General features: G+C 45.3%; 1 protein-coding gene across 2 annotated transcripts in view; it reads right to left on the reverse strand.

The window, feature by feature from the left end:
- LOC128693319 (SET domain-containing protein SmydA-8) overlaps positions 1-22900 on the reverse strand; it is a 62230-nt gene extending 39330 nt beyond the window's left edge. The window contains exons 1-5 of one of the 2 annotated variants that reach the window (XM_053782939.2): positions 22858-22900; positions 6053-6199; positions 5302-5378; positions 4694-4840; positions 1887-2033 (exon numbers count right to left, since the gene is read on the reverse strand). In XM_053782939.2, coding sequence (XP_053638914.1) covers positions 1887-2033; positions 4694-4840; positions 5302-5378; positions 6053-6106 — 425 coding nt within the window. In that variant the 5' untranslated portion in view covers positions 6107-6199; positions 22858-22900. Of the gene's footprint in view, positions 1-1886; positions 2034-4693; positions 4841-5301; positions 5379-6052; positions 6200-22376; positions 22811-22857 lie in introns of those variants that run through there. The other variant, XM_053782938.2, reaches the window with a different exon arrangement.
- Between the last annotated feature and the right edge of the window lie 2948 nt (positions 22901-25848).

Below are 25848 nucleotides of genomic sequence, written 5' to 3' on the forward strand. Positions count from 1 at the left end.
AATGTTTTTATTTCAATTTTCGGTATTTTACTCCCCTAGAATTATAAATTATCATGTTAAATTAAAAGTGTACCCAAGACACGTCGCAGACAGGAACTGAGCAAATTAGGTTCCACTGCAGTTTTCACTTCTTTAATTATGAGCTATAAACAAGTTTGCAATTAACATTGTTGCATTAATGACGGAACAATGATCGTATTGCCTGTTCTAATATGTCTATTGTTTTTAAACTCAGAAGCTGATAGAGATTTGGTATATCTTTTTACAGGAGTGTGAGAGAGAAGAAGAAATGGGAGGGAGAAGATTTTGGGAAGGAATGGAAAGAGGACGGGAGGTATGAGGGGAGGGAACGAGAGAGGGAAGAGAGAAAATGAAGGAGGGGCATAAAAATAAATGGGATGTTACAGCAGGCAATGAAAGGAGTGTCGGATGCTGTGAGTGTCGACATCTTAACCAGCGATCTCTTCACCTGTTGATGAATCGTTTGAGACAAGTCCCAACTACGACCGAACTCACTTTCACTTTCACCATATCGCACAGCTCACGGAACGGAATGGGGTTTGAACTCAAGACAAGCCAATTCTAAAACTTGCGGGCCAGGGAGCTATCAACTGTATGGTTGAATGAGTTGTTTTCAATCGTCACAACATAATTTCCTGAAGTAACATCTCACATGTCTGGCTATGATATTTATGCCGTAGATCATATGTACAACACTCGTGTCCACGAAATAAAGAGATCACATTATCGTGGAAGAGGAGTTTGGAAGGTAACGTGACGCTAGTTATTCCGAATGTAGGAAAGAGTTGGATCCTTTCATAAACGAAATACACGTACACAAAACTGTTGTTCAATACTGTTAAGTAGGTAGATAAAAGACACCTACCTGAGGAACAACACACCTACCTGAGGGACAACACACCTACCTGAGGAACAACACACCTACCTGAGGGACAACACACCTACCTGAGGAACAACACACCTACCTGAGGAACAACACACCTACCTGAGGGACAACACACCTACCTGAGGAACAACACACCTACCTGAGGGACAACACACCTACCTGAGGAACAACACACCTACCTGAGGGACAACACACCTACCTGAGGAACAACACACCTACCTGAGGGACAACACACCTACCTGAGGAACAACACACCTACCTGAGGGACAACACACCTACCTGAGGAACAACACACCTACCTGAGGGACAACACACCTACCTGAGGAACAACACACCTACCTGAGGAACAACACACCTACCTGAGGAACAACACACCTACCTGAGGGACAACACACCTACCTGAGGAACAACACACCTACCTGAGGGACAACACACCTACCTGAGGAACAACACACCTACCTGAGGGACAACACACCTACCTGAGGAACAACACACCTACCTGAGGGACAACACACCTACCTGAGGAACAACACACCTACCTGAGGGACAACACACCTACCTGAGGAACAACACACCTACCTGAGGGACAACACACCTACCTGAGGAACAACACACCTACCTGAGGAACAACACACCTACCTGAGGAACAACACACCTACCTGAGGGACAACACACCTACCTGAGGAACAACACACCTACCTGAGGGACAACACACCTACCTGAGGAACAACACACCTACCTGAGGAACAACACACCTACCTGAGGAACAACACACCTACCTGAGGGACAACACACCTACCTGAGGAACAACACACCTACCTGAGGGACAACACACCTACCTGAGGAACAACACACCTACCTGAGGAACAACACACCTACCTGAGGAACAACACACCTACCTGAGGAACAACACACCTACCTGAGGGACAACACACCTACCTGAGGAACAACACACCTACCTGAGGGGCAACACACCTACCTGAGGGGCAACATGGCTTCATACATGTATTGAGCCTCGTCAAAGTCCTGCAGGCGAGGTCTGTAGCCGGAGGCAGCGAAGGCGTTACACTCCAAGGGATGGTAGCCTTTATCCTCGCAGTCTGGACCACACAGCGGCCACCCACACCTGTGCAGGGTACACCTGATGAGTCGTGTGTATGTGTACTCGCCTAATTATGGTTGCAGGGGTCGAGACTCAGCTCCTGGCCCCCACTCTTCACTGAGCGCTACTAGGTCCTCTCTCTCCCTGCTCCATGAGCTTTATCATACCTCATCTTAAAGCTATGTATGGTTCCTGTGTGTGTGTGTGTTTGTAGAACTTGTTCCATTTAACATATTGCTTGAACAGATATAATTATTAATAGTATATTGATCATTCGGTTCTGGTAACCATTATTTTGACAAACTTGGCATTGCAAGGGACAAGAGCTAGATCTACTACTGATAGTGGGATTGGTTGTGTCTAGTCCCAAACTGTGGCTGTCACCAACCTCTCCATGTACGAGAATTTCTTGGTTGAAGTATCACTTAAAACCCTTAAAACCCTCTGTAGTGTGCTTGGTAGAGCGTTGAACACCGCTAATGGCAGCTTCCACTTCCCTTACCGCTTCTAATATATATATATATATATATATATATATATATATATATATATATATATATATATATATATATATATATATATATATATATATATATATATATGTATATATATATATATATATATATATATATATATATATATATATATATATATATATATATATATATATGCATAATATGCATATATATACATGCGTAATATGGTTTTCCCTGGATCATGTGATCTGACAGATGGTTAGCGTGTATTGTGTATTAATTATGTTCTGAACTCTTCATCCCCCTTTTCATTCTAACTGAAAATTTATTAAACGAAAGATCTTATTATTATGAAGGAATCTGGAGAAATTAAATCACCGACCCACAGCTTTACTTATATTTTCTCATATTCTTTCCAAGTTATTATTATGCAACCTAAGTAGCTATTTAGTTTCCTCTTCCAAACAGTATCTTCCCATCCCTACTTACTTAAGTTATTTAGTACATAAGTGATTTCCAACATGTAAATAACTCTGGATCAACTTCCTGTCCTCGTAGTTCTGTCCACCACACTCTCTCTCAAACTCTTTTTCTTCACAGTTTTCCTCACCGTCTTTCTCTTTCTCTCTCTCTCCAAGCCTTCTCTCCCTCCCTCAGTACAAACCCTCTTCTCCTCCCTCCCTACAAACCCCCCTCTCTTCCATCCCTAAAAACCCTCTTCTCTCTCCCTACAAACCCTCCTCTCTTGCCTCCCTACAAACCCTCTTCTCTTCCCTCCCTACAAATCCCCCTCTCTTCCCTCCCTACAAACCCTCTTCTCCTCCATCCCTACAACCCCCCCTCTCTTCCCTCCCTACAAACCTTCTTCTCCTCCCTCCCTACAAACCCCCCTCTCTTCCCTCCCTACAAACCGTCTTCTCCTCCCTCCCTACAAACTCCCCTCTCTTCCCTCCCTACAAACCTCCTTCTCTCTCCCTACAAACCCTCCTCTCTTGCCTCCCTACAAACCCTCTTCTCCTCCCTCCCTACAAACCCTCTTCTCCTCCCTCCCTACAAACCCTCCTCTCTTCCCTCCCTACAAACCTCCTTCTCTCTCCCTACAAACCCTCCTCTCTTGCCTCCCTACAAACCCTCTTCTTCTCCCTCCCTACAAACCCTCTTCTCCTCCCTCCCTACAAACCCTCCTCTCTTCCCTCCCTACAAACCTTCTTCTCCTCCCTCCCTACAAACCCTCATCTCTTGCCTCCCTCCCTACAAACCCTCCTCTCTTTCCTCCCTACAAACCCTCTTTTCCTTCCTCCCTACAAATCCTCTTTCTCCCTCCCTACAAACCCTCTTCTCCTCCCTCCCTACAAACCCTCCTCTCTTCCCTCCCTACAAACCTTCTTCTCCTCCCTCCCTACAAACCCTCCTCTCTTCCCTCCCTACAAACCCTCTTCTCCTCCCTCCCTACAAACCCTCCTCTCTTCCCTCCCTACAAACCTTCTTCTCCTCCCTCCCTACAAACCCTCATCTCTTGCCTCCCTCCCTACAAACCCTCCTCTCTTTCCTCCCTACAAACCCTCTTCTCCTCCCTCCCTACAAATCCTCTTCTTCTCCCTCCCTACAAACCCTCTTCTCCTCCCTCCCTACAAACCCTCCTCTCTTCCCTCCCTACAAACCTTCTTCTCCTCCCTCCCTACAAACCCTCCTCTCTTCCCTCCCTACAAACCTCCTTCTCTCTCCCTACAAACCCTCCTCTCTTGCCTCCCTACAAACCCTCTTCTCCTCCCTCCCTACAAATCTTCCTCTCTTCCCTCCCTACAAACCTCCTTCTCTCTCCCTACAAACCCTCCTCTCTTGCCTCCCTACAAACCCTCATCTCTTGCCTCCCTCCCTACAAACCCTCTTCTCCTCCCTCCCTACAAACCCTCTTCTTCTCCCTCCCTACAAACCCTCTTCTCCCTCCCTACAAACCCTCCTCTCTTCCCTCCCTACAAACCTTCTTCTCCTCCCTCCCTACAAACCCTCCTCTCTTCCCTCCCTACAAACGTCTTTCTCTCTCCCTACAAACCCTCTTCTCCTCCCTCCCTACAAACCCTCATCTCTTGCCTCCCTCCCTACAAACCCTCTTCTCCTCCCTCCCTACAAACTCTCCTCTCCTCCCTACCAACAAACCCTTCTCTCCTCCCTTCCTATGAACCCTCCTTCCTTCCCTCATTGCCTCACTTTGAGCACTGGTAGTCGTCCCAGGAGTTGAGGCGACGGTAGCAGGCGAGACAGATGACGTCTGAGGTTTGTTTGGGACCTGTGACGACGGGATGGTCCACGAAGAGCACCTCTCCCTCCTTGATGTCCTGCGTGGCGATGGTGCACCTGGACGACACACATGAAGTCAACCCTAAGTTTAACATCTCCAAAATTTCTTATATTTTCCCTACGATGGTGGTGGCATTCTCCACCTCAATTATCTGTGCTTAGGGATCTACAACCGCTAATCACCTACAACCTATCTTTACCCAAAAAATCAGCTGTTAGAATAATCACTCAGTCTGGTTCCAAACAACACACATCTCTCACTATACAAACCTCATAACTTACTAAACATTCACAATTATTGCTGTGCTTATTTTACGTTCACTAAACTGTGAACGTCAACCCAGTGCTCCGATTCTTCCTAGAAAGCGGCAATGGAACACATAAAACAATACTAAAATCAAGTATCTCTTTGATATACCACCTGTGCGACTCATCCTATTTAGGAGCAGGTAGGTGAGTACAGCTAGATGAGTACATCTAGGAGAGTATAACAAAGTGAGTACAGAAGTATCGCTTACCTGCCATAAGGCTCAATGTATTCAATCTTCCATTTCCTCTTCTCTTTCTTATTGATGACGTGTGGAGGCGCCTTGGACTGTGACAGGTGAGAGCCAGGTAGTACATGATGACTTGACTTACGTTACGTTTCAATAGATTAGGCTATAAAACATTGGGTTAAAACAAATTAGGTAAGAATAATAATTGTTTAAGATTAGAACAGATTAGCTTTTAGTGGGTTAGGACAGAATAGATTACGTTAGAATAGATTAACTTAGAATAGGTTAGCTTGGAATAGTTTAGCTTAGAAGAGATTAGAATACACTGGGTTAGAGTAGATTAGGATACACTGGGTTAGAATAGACTGTTTGAATATAATAAAATAGATTAGGTTTGAAAAGAATAAATAATGTAGGTCATATTACATTGTTTGAAGAAATTAAACTAGATCAGGTTAGAATAGATTAGGTTAGAACAGACTAGTTTAAAACATATTTGGTTAGTTCAGGTAACAGTATTATTATTATACTCATAACTAAGCGCTAAACCCACAAGGGCTATACAACGCTGCACCAGGTAACAGTAGTAATTTAGCTTTAGTCTTAACTAATGATTCATTGCAAATCGTCTACCTAATAATGTGCTAAATAATTCAACGATTCAACTTCCTCTGATCATCTCTCAGTTAGGGGGGAAAATTATTTACGGGAAATTATTTCGATTTTCTTGCATAATATCTGAATTATATCTGAGTTATAAGCATGTACTTACCACACTGTACTTGAACCAGTTGTACATAACATCTATATGGTAGGGGTCATCCATGTTGCGTGTGTCGTAGCTCACTCCTGCTCTCTGTTAAGTCTTGCAGTTCTTTGAGTGCTCGGCTCTTCTGATCCTCACTAACCAACCGTTTACCTGCAGGGAAGATACATACAGCGGATGTTAATATACCTGGTAGGTTATAGAAATTGAAACGACATTTCACAATGTTGTTGATCAACACTGGTGTTTACGTTGATGGTTCAGGTGGGATAGAGTACATAGTCCTTCAGTCTCCACAAACCACTTGTCAGGTGCACTTCCCTGAGAAGTTGCTTCCTTGAACAGATGATAGGTGTTCAGTCTCTTAGTCTTGAAGAGTTGATAAATGTTCATTGTCTTAACCTTTATGAGTTAATAGGTGTTGACTGTGTATATTGTATACCATTAATGCCTTCTGACTGTGTTTACTTTCTTTTAAATATGTCACCTCAATGTAACAACACGAAACTTATTTAAGGATGATGAAGGGTGCTAGCAAAATGCTCCCACCTATCAAGGCTAGCATGACGTGGCTCTCCTGACAACCCCAGCAAGCCACCTGGTGCCTCTGTCGATGTTGGATTTGCATTAAGAAAAGCTGTCCAAAATGTTCTTTTACATTATAGTACTTGCAAATCGTCCTCTTCTGTCTGATCTGATAAGGGGAAAAAAATCGTTATGGTTTTCGCTCTCTTATTTCCTAGCATCCAGAAAATTGGTTTTAATGGAATGTATCTTTTATTTAGACCAGTAATAAAACATGCTTTATTAAACAGAAGTCGGGAACCTGTGCACTGCCAGTATAATGACATCTGTGTCGGAGAGATGTTGACAGGAGATGGATTTCTTTTCCTTACCAGCAGCAGTGTTGTTACAACTTCATGAGATCTGGCCACATGGTAAACACTGTGATTCGAGGCTGCCACTTTGTTTCTCCATGTCAATACAAACCCAGTGTCATTGTTCTCGACTTAGTGCAAAACTTACTCCTCAAAACATTCATCTGTTCTTTTCTTTTGGTAGAAGCTAACAAACTTTTCATTGTCGGACGTCCATTTGTAGTAGAATCTATGATATGGTATAAATTGAGTTTTTAGTGTGATATCTGTCAAACAGTATTTGTTTCCTCGTTCACTAAAGAACAAGTTTTTATATCATCCTCTAATCTCAAGACACCGATGTTCTGCCAGTCCATTAACGACACCACCATTTGTAGACATATTGTGGTCTTCAGTGATCCCTCTTCGTGTAAGGTCATCTTTCATAGTATCATTGACTATGACCAATTGCTTTCACGATGTGGATCAATTTTAACATTGCATACGTTGCATACATGCAAGCTATTATCCGTAGGAAACTGCTTTGGGACTACAAAAAAGTCACGTGTTTCAGTTGCAAATCTAGATCTGGTCTTGTAGGTAAGCTTTGATCTTCCTTCGGTGCACTGATTCATGTCACCAAATCTTAAATCTTAGCGTCTTCATGGGTGCTCATAAATTCACGGCTGCTCCTATTATGTTTCGCAACAAACTCTTTGTATGTATCATACCCTATTACATGTGCTTTGAGAATATCATTCTTTCTTGTGCTTGAATGATAGCTTTTCTCACAATATTTGTCATATCACTTGTGTCTTGGGCAAAGGGGTTAGTAAACAACACCGGAATACTTGCTAGTTTACGGAAATTTTGTCTTGGCGTATGAAGGCGTATTTAACCAGGTCATGGTAGTGTATGTACTTGCATGGCATAGCAAGTACATACACGCACACACAATGGTGCAGAAAGGCAAAACTAGAAGCGAGAAAGCATTAAAAAGTACAGAAGGCAAAAGACAGCAGAAAAGAGAAGTGAATAGAAGAGTGAGAAACTAATATGTACTGGTGAAAAGAGAGGCTAGGTAACAATCTGAGAATGACATAATGAAAGTCAAATCTGAACTGATATTGCTGCACAGTCCCATCAGAAGGAAGACGGGTACATAAAAATAAGTAATAAGACTAAAAAAGGGAGAAAGGTTGTGAGGAATGAGAAGATAATTTGCGAGGAGTTGAACTGACGATTTAAAATGTTTCCAGTAAATATTAGGTTTCTTCAGTCCAATGAAGAGAATGGTGAAAGATGAGGAGGATGTTGAGGTAATCAGTCCATCAAGATTGATGCACTGAACACATCGACTCCAGGCTGAGGGACTAACTACTTCAAACTCCTCCTCATCTTCCACCTTTCTCTGCACTGGACTGAGGAAGCCACTGGCTGGAGAGACGTTTCCAGAATAAAGATACCCAAATTTTGCACAAGTGTCTCATTTATCAACTTGTTGCCTTTTCTAAACTATATATCCACAAATATAAGGTTAATACCAGAGAGTCAAGGAGGAGTTCACCAGTGGATAATGGACACAATACACACAACACGAGAATACGTGAAAAAGCTATTGAGTGAGAGAGACAATTCAATAGCTATAGGACTAAACAATGTATCACAATGGGATCTGAGAGAGAGAGCAGTAACATTGTGAACGGCCAAATTGACAAATGTCAGAAATGTGGAATACTGCGAATGTATTCCCAATACAATACACAAGAAAGGAAGAGAAAGGCAGTACCACAGTGTGACCAGAGCGGCCTCCTCGGGTTGTTACCCCGTAGAACATTTTGGGTACGCCCCTTCCAGGTATACTGTACTGCTAACTTTTGGGTTTCTTCTCCCGTAGACTTCACAATTGAAAAATAAAGTACGTACTGTATCTGTACAGAGAGAGAGCTTTCTGGATACATCCGCAGCGTGCATTGCTAGCCTAGGTGACTTATAGACTTGTCTTATATGATTATTTTTCATGATTTCCTTGGATTATGAGGACCTAACTTCTTGTCCACCACTGCTCCCGCCCATCTCGCTCTTGTCTGCCTCAACTCCGATGCCCACCCCCACAAGACAGCACCGCCCGGCTCCCACCACCCACTCACACACCACTGCTTGCTCTCCAAATCAACCCCACGCAAGTTGCCCGGCTCCTGACAAGGTTCGGTGGAGGCTGGCAGGTTTCGGGTTTGGAGGATGAAGTAGGAAGTTTGGGGGTTGGAGGATGAACTTGGAAGTTTGTCGATTGGAGGATGAACATGGAAGTTTGGGGGTTGGAGGATGAACTTGGAAGTTTGGGGGTTGGAGGATGAACTTGGAAGTTTGTCGATTGTAGGATGAACTTGGAAGTTTGTCGGTTGGAGGACGAACTTGGAAGTTTGTGGGTTGGAAGAGGAACTTGGAAGTTTGAGGGTTGGAGGATGAACTTAGAAGTTTGGGGGTTAAAGGATGAACTTGGAAGTTTGGGGGTTGGAGGATGAACTTAGAAGTTTGGGGGATGAAGGATGAACTTGGAAGATTGAGGGTTGGAGGATGAACCTGGACGTTTGGAGGATGGAGGATGAATTTGGAAGTTTCGAGGTTGGAGGATGAACTTGGAAGTTTGTCGGTTGGAGGACGAACTTGGAAGTTTGTGGGTTGGAGGAAGAACTTGGAAGTTTGGGGGTTGAAGGATGAACTTGGAAGTTTGGGGGTTGAAGGATGAACTTGGAAGATTGGGGGTTGGAGGATGAATTTGGAAGTTTGGGGGTTGAAGGATGAACTTAGAAGTTTGGGGGTTGAAGGATGAACTTGGAAGATTGGGGGTTGGAGGATGAACTTGGAGGTTTGGAGGATGGAGGATGAATTTGGAAGTTAGGCTTCTGTCACGTCGTAGATAAGGTGGTCGTAGCTTCCTGACTCATCAAGGCTTCTGTCACGTCGTAGGTAAGGTGGTCGTAGCTTCCTGACTCATCAAGGCTTCTGTCACGTCGTAGGTAAGGTGGTCGTAGCTTCCTGACTCATCAAGGCTTCTGTCACGTCGTAGGTAAGGTGGTCGTAGCTTCCTGACTCATCAAGGCTTCTGTCACGTCGTAGGTAAGGTGGTCGTAGCTTCCTGACTCATCAAGGCTTCTGTCACGTCGTAGATAAGGTGGTCGTAGCTTCCTGACTCATCAAGGCTTCTGTCACGTCGTAGGTAAGGTGGTCGTAGCTTCCTGACTCATCAAGGCTTCTGTCACGTCGTAGGTAAAGTGGTCGTAGCTTCCTGACTCATCAAGGCTTCTGTCACGTCGCAGATAAGGTGGTCGTAGCTTCCTGACTCATCAAGGCTTCTGTCACGTCGTAGGTAAGGTGGTCGTAGCTTCCTGACTCATCAAGGCTTCTGTCACGTCGTAGGTAAGGTGGTCGTAGCTTCCTGACTCATCAAGGCTTCTGTCACGTCGTAGGTAAGGTGGTCGTAGCTTCCTGACTCATCAAGGCTTCTGTCACGTCGTAGGTAAGGTGGTCGTAGCTTCCTGACTCATCAAGGCTTCTGTCACGTCGTAGGTAAGGTGGTCGTAGCTTCCTGACTCATCAAGGCTTCTGTCACGTCGTAGATAAGGTGGTCGTAGCTTCCTGACTCATCAAGGCTTCTGTCACGTCGTAGGTAAGGTGGTCGTAGCTTCCTGACTCATTAAGGCTTCTGTCACGTCGTAGGTAAGGTGGTCGTAGCTTCCTGACTCATCAAGGCTTCTGTCACGTCGTAGGTAAGGTGGTCGTAGCTTCCTGACTCATCAAGGCTTCTGTCACGTCGTAGGTAAGGTGGTCGTAGCTTCCTGACTCATCAAGGCTTCTGTCACGTCGTAGGTAAGGTGGTCGTAGCTTCCTGACTCATCAAGGCTTCTGTCACGTCGTAGGTAAGGTGGTCGTAGCTTCCTGACTCATCAAGGCTTCTGTCACGTCGTAGGTAAGGTGGTCGTAGCTTCCTGACTCATCAAGGCTTCTGTCACGTCGTAGATAAGGTGGTCGTAGCTTCCTGACTCATCAAGGCTTCTGTCACGTCGTAGGTAAGGTGGTCGTAGCTTCCTGACTCATCAAGGCTTCTGTCACGTCGTAGGTAAGGTGGTCGTAGCTTCCTGACTCATCAAGGCTTCTGTCACGTCGTAGATAAGGTGGTCGTAGCTTCCTGACTCATCAAGGCTTCTGTCACGTCGTAGGTAAGGTGGTCGTAGCTTCCTGACTCATCAAAGCTTCTGTCACGTCGTAGATAAGGTGGTCGTAGCTTCCTGACTCATCAAGGCTTCTGTCACGTCGTAGGTAAGGTGGTCGTAGCTTCCTGACTCATCAAGGCTTCTGTCACGTCGTAGATAAGGTGGTCGTAGCTTCCTGACTCATCAAGGCTTCTGTCACGTCGTAGGTAAGGTGGTCGTAGCTTCCTGACTCATCAAGGCTTCTGTCACGTCGTAGGTAAGGTGGTCGTAGCTTCCTGACTCATCAAGGCTTCTGTCACGTTGTAGATAAGGTGGTCGTAGCTTCCTGACTCATCAAGGCTTCTGTCACGTCGTAGGTAAGGTGGTCGTAGCTTCCTGACTCATCAAAGCTTCTGTCACGTCGTAGATAAGGTGGTCGTAGCTTCCTGACTCATCAAGGCTTCTGTCACGTCGTAGGTAAGGTGGTCGTAGCTTCCTGACTCATCAAAGCTTCTGTCACGTCGTAGATAAGGTGGTCGTAGCTTCCTGACTCATCAAAGCTTATGTCACGTCGTAGATAAGGTGGTCGTAGCTTCCTGACTCATCAAGGCTTCTGTCACGTCTCATGATGCTTGACATTTTTCATGGACGTGAGGAAGTTCCTTCTCAGTTCAGCTCGGTGTTACAGTGTTGTTGAAGCTTCTGTCAGTTGCCAGGTGACGCGTTGTTAACCTTGGTGTTAGTATGGTCTTCGATTTTGTATATAGTACAGTGTGTGGGTATATAGTACAGTGTGTGGGTATATAGTGCAGTGTGTGGGTATATAGTACAGTGTGTGGGTATATAGTACAGTGTGTGGGTATATAGTACAGTGTGTGGGTATATAGTACAGTGTGTGGGTATATAGTACAGTGTGTGGGTATATAGTACAGTGTGTGGGTATATAGTACAGTGTGTGGGTATATAGTACAGTGTGTGGGTATATAGTACAGTGTGTGGGTATATAGTACAGTGTGTGGGTATATAGTACAGTGTGTGGGTATATAGTACAGTGTGTGGGTATATAGTACAGTGTGTGGGTATATAGTACAGTGTGTGGGTATATAGTATAGTGTGTGGGTATATTGTACAGTGTGTGGGTATATAGTATAGTGTGTGGGTATATAGTACAGTGTGTGGGTATATAGTACAGTGTGTGGGTATATAGTACAGTGTGTGGGTATATAGTATAGTGTGTGGGTATATTGTACAGTGTGTCGGTATATAGTATAGTGTGTGGGTATATAGTACAGTGTGTGGGTATATAGTACAGTGTGTGGGTATATAGTACAGTGTGTGGGTATATAGTATAGTGTGTGGGTATATTGTACAGTGTGTGGGTATATAGTATAGTGTGTGGGTATATAGTACAGTGTGTGGGTATATAGTACAGTGTGTGGGTATATAGTACAGTGTGTGGGTATATAGTATAGTGTGTGGGTATATTGTACAGTGTGTGGGTATATAGTATAGTGTGTGGGTATATAGTACAGTGTGTGGGTATATAGTACAGTGTGCGGGTATATAGTACAGTGTGTTGGTATATAGTACAGTGTGCGGGTATATAGTACAGTGTGCGGGTATATAGTACAGTGTGCGGGTATATAGTACAGTGTGCGGGTATATAGTACAGTGTGCGGGTATATAGTACAGTGTGCAGGTATATAGTACAGTGTGCGGGTATATAGTACAGTGTGCGTGTATATAGTACAGTGTGCGGGTATATAGTACAGTGTATGGGTATATAGTACAGTGTGCGGGTATATAGTACAGTGTATGGGTATATAGTAGTGTGCGGGTATATAGTATAGTGTGCGGGTATATAGTACAGTGTGCGGGTATATAGTACAGTGTGCGGGTATATAGTACAGTGTGTTGGTATATAGTACAGTGTGTTGGTATATAGTAGTGTGCGGGTATATAGTACAGTGTGTGGGTATGTAGTACAGTGTGTGGGTATATAGTACAGTGTGCGGGTATATAGTATAGTGTGTGGGTATATAGTACAGTGTGCGGGTATATTGTATAGTGTGTGGTTATATAGCACAGTGTGTGGGTATATAGTACGGTGTGTGGGTATACAGTACAGTGTATGGGTATATAGTACAGTGTGTGGGTATATAGTACAGTGTGTGGGTATATAGTACGGTGTGTGGGTATACAGTACAGTGTGTGGGTATATAGTACAGTGTGGGTATATAGTACAGTGTGTGGGTATATAGTACAGTGTGCGGGTATATAGTATAGTGTGTGTGTATATAGTACAGTGTGCGGGTATATTGTATAGTGTGTGGGTATATAGTACAGTGTGTGGGTATATAGTACGGTGTGTGGGTATACAGTACAGTGTGTGGGTATATAGTACAGTGTGTGGGTATATAGTACAGTGTGTGGGTATATAGTACGGTGTGTGGGTATACAGTACAGTGTGTGGGTATATAGTACAGTGTGTGGGTATATAGTACAGTGTGTGGGTATATAGAACAGTGTGTGGGTATATAGTACAGTGTGTGGGTATATAGTACGGTGTGTGGGTATACAGTACAGTGTGTGGGTATATAGTACAGTGTGTGGGTATATAGTACAGTGTGTGGGTATATAGTACAGTGTGTGGGTATATAGTACGGTGTGTGGGTATACAGTACAGTGTGTGGGTATATAGTACAGTGTGTGGGTATATAGTACGGTGTGCGGGTATATAGTACAGTGTGTTGGTATATAGTACAGTGTGCGGGTATATAGTACAATGTGTTGGTACATAGTACAGTGTGCGGGTATATAGTACAGTGTGTTGGTATATAGTACAGTGTGCGGGTATATAGTACAGTGTGCGGGTATATAGTACAATGTGTTGGTACATAGTACAGTGTGCGGGTATATAGTACAATGTGTTGGTATATAGTACAGTGTGCGGGTATATAGTACAGTGTGCGGGTATATAGTACAGTGTGTTGGTATATAGTACAGTGTGTGGGTATATAGTACAGTGTGTGGGTATATAGTACGGTGTGTGGGTATATAGTACAGTGTGTTGGTATATAGTACAGTGTGCGGGTATATAGTACAATGTGTTGGTACGTAGTACAGTGTGCGGGTATATAGTACAGTGTGTTGGTATATAGTACAGTGTGCGGGTATATAGTACAGTGTGCGGGTATATAGTACAATGTGTTGGTACATAGTACAGTGTGCGGGTATATAGTACAGTGTGCGGGTATATAGTACAGTGTGTTGGTATATAGTACAGTGTGTTGGTATATAGTAGTGTGTGGGTATATAGTACAGTGTGCGGGTATATAGTACAGTGTGTTGGTATATAGTACAGTGTGTGGGTATATAGTACAGTGTGCGGGTATATAGTACAGTGTGCGGGTATATAGTACAGTGTGCGGGTATATAGTACAGTGTGCGGGTATATAGTACAGTGTGTGGGTATATAGTACAGTGCATGGGTATATAGTACAGTGTGGGGGTATATAGCACAGTGTGTGGGTATATAGTACAGTGTGTGGGTATATAGTACAGTGTGTGGGTATATAGTACAGTGTTGGTATATAGTACAGTGTGTGGGTATATAGTACAGTGTGTGGGTATATAGTACAGTGTGTGGGTATATAGTACAGTGTGTTTGTATATAGTACAGTGTGTGGGTATATAGCACAGTGTGTGGGTATATAGTACAGTGTGTTGGTATATAGTCCAGTGTGCGGGTATATAGTAGTGTGCGGGTATATAGTACAGTGTGTGGATATATAGTACAGTGTGTGGGTATATAGTACAGTGTGTGGGTATGAGGGAGAAAGAGGCGGCCTCGTGTTTGGGTGTCAGCACTCAGTGCCAGGAGCTGCCAGCTATTCTTGGCACTGATGGCCCGGTCTGGCCCTCCCGTGATGGAGGGGGTGGGGCTGCCTTCAAGCTGGTGAAGGGCTCTTGATCCACTGAACTGCAGCTACATTCCACTCCCTCGTATCAAGCCTGATTACCTCCCATTCTCTGGGTTGTGTATGACCCCGATGGGTTTAGCGCATCCTCACGAATAATGAAGGGTTCGCCTCTACAAGTTGAAGTTTCAGGCGGCCATGAAGACCGACTTTCAACTGTTTGCTACAATGTTTTTTTTCTTTGTTTTTCTTCCTGCAGTTTTTCATTGCTGTGTTTTTGCTTATAACAGGAGAAGGCCTCATCTGATCGGTTTAAAATGTTCAACTCTGGCATATCTAGGACAACCTTCTAGACAAGACTGGTACATTAAAAGTGAACTATGACCACAGTTGTTGACACCATTCCCACCATCCTGGTATAGCTCTGATATTTTCCAAAACTCTGTGACAGAGCTTCTAATCTTCAGGAAAGATGCCTACCTGTATCACTGACCTCAAATATCCCACTGTCAAGTAGGATATGGTCAGGATGGCAGTACAGTATACCCATGAGACATGTGAAAAGGTCCTTGGAAAAAATTTCCAGGATCACATGAACCTGTTTTTCAAAACACCATGTCTCTTGTGCAAGAATAAACACTACTTCCAAAAATGACATTCAGCTAGAAAGGTGTTTCTGAATCTGCAATAAGGATATGGAACTTTGGACAGTACTCAGTGCAGATGAATGGTTCAGAGAACCGACAAGTTGATAAATTAGACACATGTGCAACACTTGGGTATCTTTAATGATGAAACGTTTCGCCACACAGTGGCTTCATCAGTCCATACAAAGGAGAACGGTGAAAAACAGGAGGAGTCTGAGGTAATCAGTCCCTCAGCCGTGAGTCGATGTTGTCAGTTCATCAATCTTGAAAAAAATACAGCATATGTGCGAAGTAGCTTATATACTGTAGGCAGGAGAGGTGCAGCAGTCGTAGGTGGTATCACATTTGTCCAATGTGGAAGTAGGTCATGCTAATATCCACCAACAAAATACCTTTCATCAGTGGACTTATAGAGGAGTCAAATTAGATGTTTTCAGCTTTCACAGACATCTACAGAAAAGACGATTTTGACAGCAAAATATGGATAACAGGGTACAACTTTTTTAGATGCGACAGAAAGAAAATGCAGCAAGGAGGAGAAGGGGGGAGGGAGGGTTGGCCTGTATACCAAAGAGTCGCTCATTCACACAAAGTTACTGAACACCAGAAATGATGCAGTTGAAGTTCTAACAATACAGATTGTGGTTATATATAAGTCACCAGATGCAATTTCCCAACAGTTCAAGGAACAGTTAATGAAAATTGATTACAGTCTGAAAACCTTTCAACCCCATCCCCAAACATCTTGCTGCTCGGTCGGTGATTTCAATCTAAGACATACAAAATGGAAGAATGTAGCAAAAAATGTTATAGCAGAGACTATCCCTGGAAGCAGCTCAGATGAAAAGTCACACACACATGAGTTGCTGAATCTGCAATAAATACACCCTAAGTCAACAGATAGTGGGGCCAGCAAGACTGGAAAACACACTTTATCTTATTTTCACAAATAGTGATGACTTGGTAAGAAACATAACAATATAAAAAACAACTAATTCTAATCACAATCTAACCGAACTCCAGACAGGAGTCTTGATCAGCAAAATGCAACAGCTATGAGGGTACCTTTACCAAATTCAACTTCAACTACAAGAACATCAACTGGGACCAGGTAAACTGTCCTAAATGAAACATGTTGGAAAGATATCTTAAATAACATTGGATCCTAACCAGTGCCTTGAAAAGATCAACTTCCTGGCAACTGAAGTATGCTCAAGGTATATTCCCCTAAGAAAAAAGAAGAGAAGAAGTAAACTGGAGAGACGCTTCCTCTACAGAAGGTGAAGAACCACTGAGCTCTTCAGGGGGGCTAGATTATATGAAACACGGAAGGAAGTACTGACCAGGGAAGTGGAAAATATTGAGCGTAAGTTAAATGATTTATACAGGATCCAGGAGACAGGAGGAGCTAAAAGTAATTAGTGAAATCAAAAGGAATTAAAAATATTTATTTTTGTATGGCAGAAACAAGGCAAAAACCACATCTAACATCGGGCTCTTGCTCAGACAAGATGGACCTTACACTGATGACAACAAAGAAATGAGTGAGATACTGAGGTCTCAATACGACTCTATGTTTAGCGAGCCATTAATCAGTCAAAAGATAGACAATCCAAGTGATTTTTTCATGAATGAGCCTCAAAACCTGTCAAGGTATGCCAAATTTCTGACATAACCCTAACTCCAGTGGACTTTGAAAAAGCCATTGACAACATGCCCATGCATTCAGCTCCAGGCTCAGACTCGTGAAACTCCGTGTTCATTAAGAACTGCAAGAAACCCCTTTCGTGGAGGGAGCATAGACACGGGTGAAATCCCAGTCACCGAAAACAACGGATATAGCCCCACTCCATAAAGGTGGTAGGTAAGAAATAGCTAACGTCCCACATCATAAAAATCTTTGAAAGAGTTCTAAGAAGCACGATCGCAAATCACTTTGGTTCTCAACAATTGCACAATTCAGGGTAACATGGGTTTAGAAGAGGTCGCTCCTACTTCTCGCAACTAGTGGACCACTATGATATGGTCTTGGATGCAGTGGAAGACAAATAGAATGCAAAACGTATTTGTAAAAGCCTTCGACAAGTGCGATCATGGTGTAACAGAGCACAAAATGCAAGCTAAAGGGATAATTGGCAAAGTGGGCAGATGGATCTTCAACTCTCTAACCAGTCGAACACAAAGAGTAGTGGTAAACAGAGTTAAGTCGGGGAAGCTGCCACAGTGAAAAGCTGTTCCACAAGGTACAGTATTCGCCCCCATTCTCTTCCTCATCCACATGTCAGACATAGAGATATAAACCGTATCATCCTTTGCAGACGATACTATAATCTGAAGACACAGTAAATCTCCAAGCAGATATGAACCAAATTTTCCAATGGGTAACGGAAAACAGTATGATTTTCAATGAGGACAAATTTCAAATACTACGTTATGGAAAAATGGAGGAAATAATAACTAGATCTGAGTATACAACAAGCTCTAATCACACAATAGAGCGGAAAAGTAAGCGTGAAGGACTTGGGAATGTTAATGTCAGAGGCTCTCACCTTCAAAAATCACAGCAGTGTCACTATCACATCTACGAGGAAAATGATAGGATGGATAATGAGAAAACAAGGGATGCCAGGCCAATGATGATCCTTTTTAAATTACTTCTCTCTAGGATGGAATACTGCTGTACACTAACAGCTCCATTCAAGGCAGGTGAAATAGCAGATCTAGAGAATGTAGGGGCGCCAACAGTACACTAAAACACAATAAGTGTCCGGGGCCCAAAACTATTCAACAGCCTCCCACCAGACATAAGGGGAATTACCAATAGACCCCTGGTTATCTTCAAGAAAAAGCTGGACAGATGCCTAAAGTGTCAGTCAGGCTGTGGTTCGTACGTTGGACTACGTGCGGCCAGTAGTAACAGCCTGGTTGATAAGGCCCTAATCCACCGGGAGGTCTGGTCAAGGAGTGGGCTCCGGGGGCGTTTACCCCTGGAACATCCCCCAGATGGACTCCAGGTGTGAGCGAGATAAAATAGAAAAGTTGGAGGAAGAACAAGAGAACAAATTCAGGTGACCCTCTCCCTAGGTGACCCTCTCTCCAGGTGACCCTCTCTCCAGGTGACCCTCTCTCCAGGTGACCTTCTCCCCAGGTGACCCTCTCTCCAGGTGATCCTCTCCCCAGGTGACCCTCTCCCCAGGTGACCTTCTCTCCAGGTGACCCTCTCTCCAGGTGACCCTCTCTCCAGGTGACCCTCTCTCCAGGTGACCCTCTCTCCAGGTGACCCTCTCCCAAGGTGACCCTCTCCTCAGGTAACACTCTCCCCAGGTGACCTTCTCCCCAGGTGACCCCCTCTCTAGGTGCCCCTCTCTCCAAGTGACCTTCTCCCCACGTGACCCTCTCTCCAGGTTACCCTCTCCCCAGGTGACCCCCTCTCCAGGTGACCCTCTCTCCAGGTGACCCTTTCCCCAGGTGACCCCCTCTCCAGTGACCCTCTCTCCAGGTGACCCTCTCCCCAGGTGACCCTCTCCCCAGGTAACACTCTCCAGGTGACCCTCTCCCCAGGTGACCCTCTCCCCAGGTGACCCTCTCTCCAGGTGACCCTCTCCCCAGGTGACCCTCTCCCCAGGTAACACTCTCCCCAGGTAACACTCTCCAGGTGACCCTCTCTCCAGGTGACCCTCTCCCCAGGTGACCCCCTCTCCAGTGACCCACTCTCCAGGTGATCCTCTCTCCAGGTGACCCTCTCCCCAGGTGACCCTCTCCCCAGGTAACTCTCTCTCCAGGTGACCCTCTCCCCAGGTAACACTCTCCCCAGGTAACACTCTCCCCAGGTGACCCTCTCCCCAGGTAACCCTCTCTCCAGGTGCCCCTCTCTCCAGGTGACCCCTCCCCACGTGACCCCTCTCTCCAGGTGACCCTCTCCCCAGGTGACCCCCCTCTCCAGGTGACCCTCTCTCCAGGTGACCCTGTCTCTAGGTGACCCTCTCCCCAGGTAACACTCTCCCCAGGTAACACTCTCCCCAGGTGACCCTCTCCCCAGGTGACCCTCTCTCCAGGTGCCTCTCTCTCCAGGAGACCCTCTCCCCACGTGACCCTCTCTCCAGGTGACCCTCTCCCCAGGTGACTCCCTCTCCAGGTAACCCTCTCTCCAGGTGACCCTCTCCCCAGGTGACTCCCTCTCCAGGTAACCCTCTCTCCAGGTGACCCTCTCCCCAGGTGACCCCCTCTCCAGGTGACCCTCTCTCCAGGTGACCCTCTCCCCAGGTGACCATCTCCCCAGGTGACCCTCTCCCCTGGTGACCCTCTTCCCAGGTGATCTTCTCCCCAGGTAGCCCTCTCTTCAGGTGACCCTCTCTCCAGGTGACCCCGTCTCCAGGTGACCCTCTCCCCAGGTGACCCTCTTCCCAGGTGATCTCCCCAGGTAGCCCTCTCCCCAGGTGGCCCTCTTTCCAGGTAACTCTCTCCCCAGGTGACCCTCTCCCCAAGTGACCCTTTCCCCAGGTGACCCTCTCTCCAGGTGACCCTCTCTCCAGGTGACCCTTTCCCCAGGTGACCCTCTCCCCAGTTAACCCTCTTCCCAGGTAACCCTCTCCCTTGGTAACCCGCTCCCCAGGTGACCCTCTCCCCAGGTGACCTCCCCAGGTAGCTTTCTCTCCAGGTGACCCGCTCCCCAGATGAACCGCTCCCCAGGTGACCCTCTCCCCAGGTAACCGTCTCCCCAAGTGAACCTCTCCCCAGGTGACCCGCTCCCCAGGTGACCCTCTCCCCAGGTAACCCTCTCCCCAGGCGACCCTCTCCCCAGGCGACTCTCTCCCCAGGTGACCCTCTCCCCAGGTGACCCTCTCCCCAGGTGACCCTCTCCCCAGGTAGCCCTCTCTCCAGGTGGCTCGCTCCCCAGGTGACCCTCTCCCCAGGTAACCCTCTCCCCAGGCGACCCTCTCCCCAGTTAACCCTCTCCCCAGGCGACCCTCTCCCCGGGTGACCCTCTCCCCAGGTGACTTTGAAGAAGACATCGACAGCACGCCATGCACTCTGTGCTCTTAGACCAGACTCGTGAAACTCCGTATTCATAAAAAATTGCAAGAAACCATTATCTCGGGCTTTGGTATTCTATAGAGAAAGGAGCCTGGACACTGGTGTCATCCCACAGTCATCACAGACCATCACTGCCCCCACTTCACAAAGGTGGGAGTAAAACACACGTGAAAAACTACAGTCCAAGAGTGCCAAATCTACACATCAAAATCTTTGAATAAATCTAAGAGGCAAGATTGCCGATCGCATGGAATTGCAATAACTGCACAATTTAGGGCAGCTGGGTTTAGAGCAGGTCTCTCTTTCTCGCTTGCTAGACAATTATGATATGATCTTGGATGCACTGGACAACAAGCTAAATGCTGAAATCATGTACACTGATTTCGCAAAAGCCTTCGACAAGTCTGATTACGGTGTAATAGTGTACAGAAGAAATAACTGGAAAAGTGGGCTGATGGATATTTAACTTAAACAGAACAGAGATAGTAGTGATAAACAGTAAAGTCGGTGGCTGCCACAGTGAAAAGCTGTTCCTCGAGGCACAGAACTCGCCCCACTTTTGTTTCTCAATCTGATATCCGACACTTGACAAGGACAAATCGCAGCACTGTAACATCTTTTGTGGTGACACAAGAATTTCAATGAAACTGACGTCCACTGAAGACGATGAATCATCTGAAGGATATGAATTAAGTATTCTAGCGGGCCTAAAATAGATGGCATATTATTATAAAAAAGAAGCGCTAAGCCTGCAAGGGTCAACAGAGGACATAAAAAGTGAAACAGAGTACAGGACAAACTCAAACTATTCAGTAGAGCCGAACCTCCATGAATGAGACTTTAATGTAATGATATCAGAAGATCTCACATCTCTAGCCATTCAGCTCACACACTGAGGTCCGGAGTTCGAATCTCCGGTACGGCTGGAAAACATTAGGGACGTGTTTCCACAAGACACCTGCTGTCCATGTTTACCTATCAGTATAAAATGGGTACCTGGGTGTTAGTCGACTGGTGTGGGTTGCATCCTGGGACAAAACTAACCTAATTTGCCCGAAATGCTCTGCACAACAAACGGCTTTCTGTATAGTAGTATGTCATTGATGTCAGCTAGGTCTGTATACCTTGTACATGTACTTGTAGAAATAAAGATATTATTATTATTATTAGGATCACAACAATGTTGCTATTGCTACAAGGAAACTGACTGGCTAGATAACTAGAACTTTCAACACAAGGAAATGCTGAACCCAATAATGATACTCAAGTCACTTATTCTCTCCAGGCTGGAATACTGTTGTATACTAACTGTCCCCTTCAAGGCAGACTAGATTGCTGGGCAAGAAAACGTACAGAGAACTACAATGCTCATATACACTCAGTCAAGCATCTAAACTACTGGAAACACTTTAAATTCCTTAAACTGTATTCCTTGGAACGTACGCGAGAAAGGCACATTACAATTTACACCTGGAAAATCCTAGAGGAACTGGGTCCAAACCCGCATGTGGGAATTACTCCAATAATCAGGAACACGATGAGTACATTACGAGAGAACTCGCAGTGTCAGAGGTCCCATACTCTTTGACACTCTCCTTCCCTACATAAGGGAAATTACCAACAAACTTTTGGCTGTCTTCAAGATTGAACTGATTAGGTTCTTTAAGTCAGTTACTGACCAGCTGGGCTGTGGATCGTACGTTGCACTGCGTGCGGCCAGCAACAACAACCTGGTTGATCAGGCCATGATTCACCAGAAGGCCTGATCTGAGACCAGGTTGCGGGAGCGTTGACCACACCCCTGTAAGCATTCTTCAAGTATCACTGGGGCATCTTAAATATCATGACTGCAACATCGGTAATATCACTGGGGCATCAATTGTAACATCACTTTGCCATGAATATTATATGTTGGACATCAATTATATCACTGAGGTTTGAGTAATATCACTAGAACATCAAATGCGTTAGAACATCGATAATTTAGCTATTGACCCACAATAATACTGACAGTAATATCAATGGGACATCAATAACATCACTGATACATCAACAGTAATCATCACTGGACTCTGAATATCATCACTGGGACATCAACTGTATCATCACAAGGTCTTCACCACTATCAACACTGTAACATCAACGTGAAGCCAGACGTACCCAGGCTAGGTGATGGGTGTGGGTAGACTGACACTCACCTGGCACTGGGGTAGGCTGCTGGCACCACTCTTTCAACAACATCCCGCCTCTACCCAACACCCTCCCCCCCACACCACCACTCATACACACATATGCTTAGTCTCTTGTTATAGCGATATATATATATATATATATATATATATATATATATATATATATATATATATATATATATATATATATATATATATATATATATATATATATATATATATATATATATATGTAATGTATGTGTGCGCGCTTGCTCGCAAAATAACCACTGTGAAAAAACTAGTCAATTCCAAGAGCTTTCGTGATTTCTCGAACATTATCAGTTCCTTGACGTGAGAAATTACGAATCCGTTTGTAATACCAGTCTTCACGAGCGGTACAGCTCTTGTTTCTATTTGCAGATTAAATGGAACAGACACGTGTTTAACACTTGGGTATCTTTGCTGAAATGACTCGCATGCGCAGAAACCTTCTTCAGAATACAAATAAACATAACAATGGAGGCATTAGTAGTAGTTTTAAGGTAATCAGTCCCTGAGTCTTGATAAGAGGTAGTCAGTCCCTGAGTCTTGATAGGAGGTAGTCAGTCCCTGAGTCTTGATAAGAGGTAGTCAGTCCCTGAGTCTTGATAAGAGGTAGCCAGTCCCTGAGTCTTGATAAGAGGTAGTCAGTCCCTCAGTCTTGATAGGAGGTAGTCAGTCCTTCAGTCTTGATAAGAGGTAGTCAGTCCCTCAGTCTTGATAGGAGGTCAGTCCCTCAGTCTTGATAAGAGGTAGTCAGTCCCACAGTCTTGATAGGAAGTAGTCAGTCCCTCAGTTTGATAAGAGGTAAACCATACCCCGGCCGGGATTGAACCCGCGGTCAGAGAGTCTCAAAACTCTAGCCCGTCGCGTTAGCCACCAGACCAGCTAGCCACAATAAGATTCGTCCAACTAGGTCTAGTGGCTAACACGACGGACTGGAGTTTTGAGACTCTCTGACCGCGGGTTCAATCCCGGCCGGGGTATGGTTTGTTTGCAATCGTGTCATTACGATTTCGTGAGTCTTGTTAAGAGGTAGTCAGTCCCTCAGTCTTGATAGGAAGTAGTCAGTCCCTCAGTCTTGATAGGAGGTAGTCAGTCCCTCAGTCTTGATAGGAGGCAGTCAGTCCCTCAGTCTTGATGGAAGGTAGTCAGTCCCTCAGTCATGATAGGAGGTAGTCAGTCCCTCAGTCTTGATAGGAGGCAGTCAGTCCCTCAGTCTTGATGGAAGGTAGTCAGTCCCTCAGTCTTGATAGGAGGCAGTCAGTCCCTCAGTCTTGGTAGAAGGTAGTCAGTCCCTCAGTCTTGATAGGAGGTAGTCAGTCCCTCATTCTTGATGGAAGGTAGTCAGTCCCTCAGTCTTGATAGGAGGCAGTCAGTCCCTCAGTCTTGATGGAAGGTAGTCAGTCCCTCAGTCTTGATAGGATGTAGTCAGTCCCTCAGTCTTGATAGGAGGTAGTCAGTCCCTCAGTCTTGATAGGATGTAGTCAGTCCCTCAGTCTTGATAGGAGGTAGTCAGTCCCTCAGTCTTGATAGGAGGCAGTCAGTCCCTCAGTCTTGATGGAAGGTAGTCAGTCCCTCAGTCTTGATAGGAGGTAGTCAATCTTTCAGTCTTAATGGAAGGTAATCAGTCCCTCAGTCTTGATAGGAGGTAGTCAGTCCCTCAGTCTTGAAAAGAGGTAGTCAGTCCCTCAGTCTTGATAGGCGGCAGTCAGTCCCTCAGTCTTGATGGAAGGTAGTCAGTCCCTCAGTCTTGATGGAAGGTAGTCAGTCCCTCAGTCTTGATAGGAGGTAGTCAGTCCCTCAGTCTTGATGGAAGGTAGTCAGTCCCTCAGTCTTGATAGGAGGTAGTCAGTCCCTCAGTCTTAATGGAAGGTAGTCAGTCCCTTAGTCTTGATAGGAGGTAGTCAGTCCTGCAGTCTTGATAAGAGGTAGTCAGTCCCTCAGTCTTGATAGGATGTAGTCAGTCCCTCAGTCTTGATAGGAGGCAGTCAGTCCCTCAGTCTTGATGGAAGGTAGTCAGTCCCTCAGTCTTGATAGGAGGTAGTCAGTCCCTCAGTCTTGATGGAAGGTAGTCAGTCCCTCAGTCTTGATAGGAGGTAGTCAGTCCCTCAGTCTTAATGGAAGGTAGTCAGTCCCTCAGTCTTGATAGGAGGTAGTCAGTCCTTCAGTCTTGATAAGAGGTAGTCAGTCCCTCAGTCTTGATAGGATGTAGTCAGTCCCTCAGTCTTGATAGGAGGCAGTCAGTCCCTCAGTCTTGATGGAAGGTAGTCAGTCCCTCAGTCTTGATAGGAGGTAGTCAGTCCCTCAGTCTTGATGGAAGGTAGTCAGTCCCTCAATCTTGATAGGAGGTAGTCAGTCCCTCAGTCTTGATAGGAGGTAGTCAGTCTTTCAGTCTTAATGGAAGGTAATCAGTCCCTCAGTCTTGATAGGAGGTAGTCAGTCCCTCAGTCTTGAAAAGAGGTAGTCAGTCCCTCAGTCTTGATAGGAGGCAGTCAGTCCCTCAGTCTTGATGGAAGGTAGTCAGTCCCTCAGTCTTGATGGAAGGTAATCAGTCCCTCAGTCTTGATAGGAGGTAGTCAGTCCCTCAGTCTTGATGGAAGGTAGACAGTCCCTCAGTCTTGATAGGAGGTAGTCAGTCCCTCAGCCTTAATGGAAGGTAGTCAGTCCCTCAGTCTTGATAGGAGGTAGTCAGTCCTTCAGTCTTGATAAGAGGTAGTCAGTCCCTCAGTCTTGATAGGATGTAGTCAATCCCTCAGTCTTGATAGGAGGCAGTCAGTCCCTCAGTCTTGATGGAAGGTAGTCAGTCCCTCAGTCTTGTTAGGAGGTAGTCAGTCCCTCAGTCTTGATGGAAGGTAGTCAGTCCCTCTGTCTTGATAGGAGGTAGTCAGTCCCTCAGTCTTAATGGAAGGTAGTCAGTCCCTTAGTCTTGATAGGA

Source organism: Cherax quadricarinatus, chromosome 28 (genome assembly GCF_038502225.1).
Source record: "Cherax quadricarinatus isolate ZL_2023a chromosome 28, ASM3850222v1, whole genome shotgun sequence".
NCBI lineage: Eukaryota > Metazoa > Arthropoda > Malacostraca > Decapoda > Parastacidae > Cherax > Cherax quadricarinatus.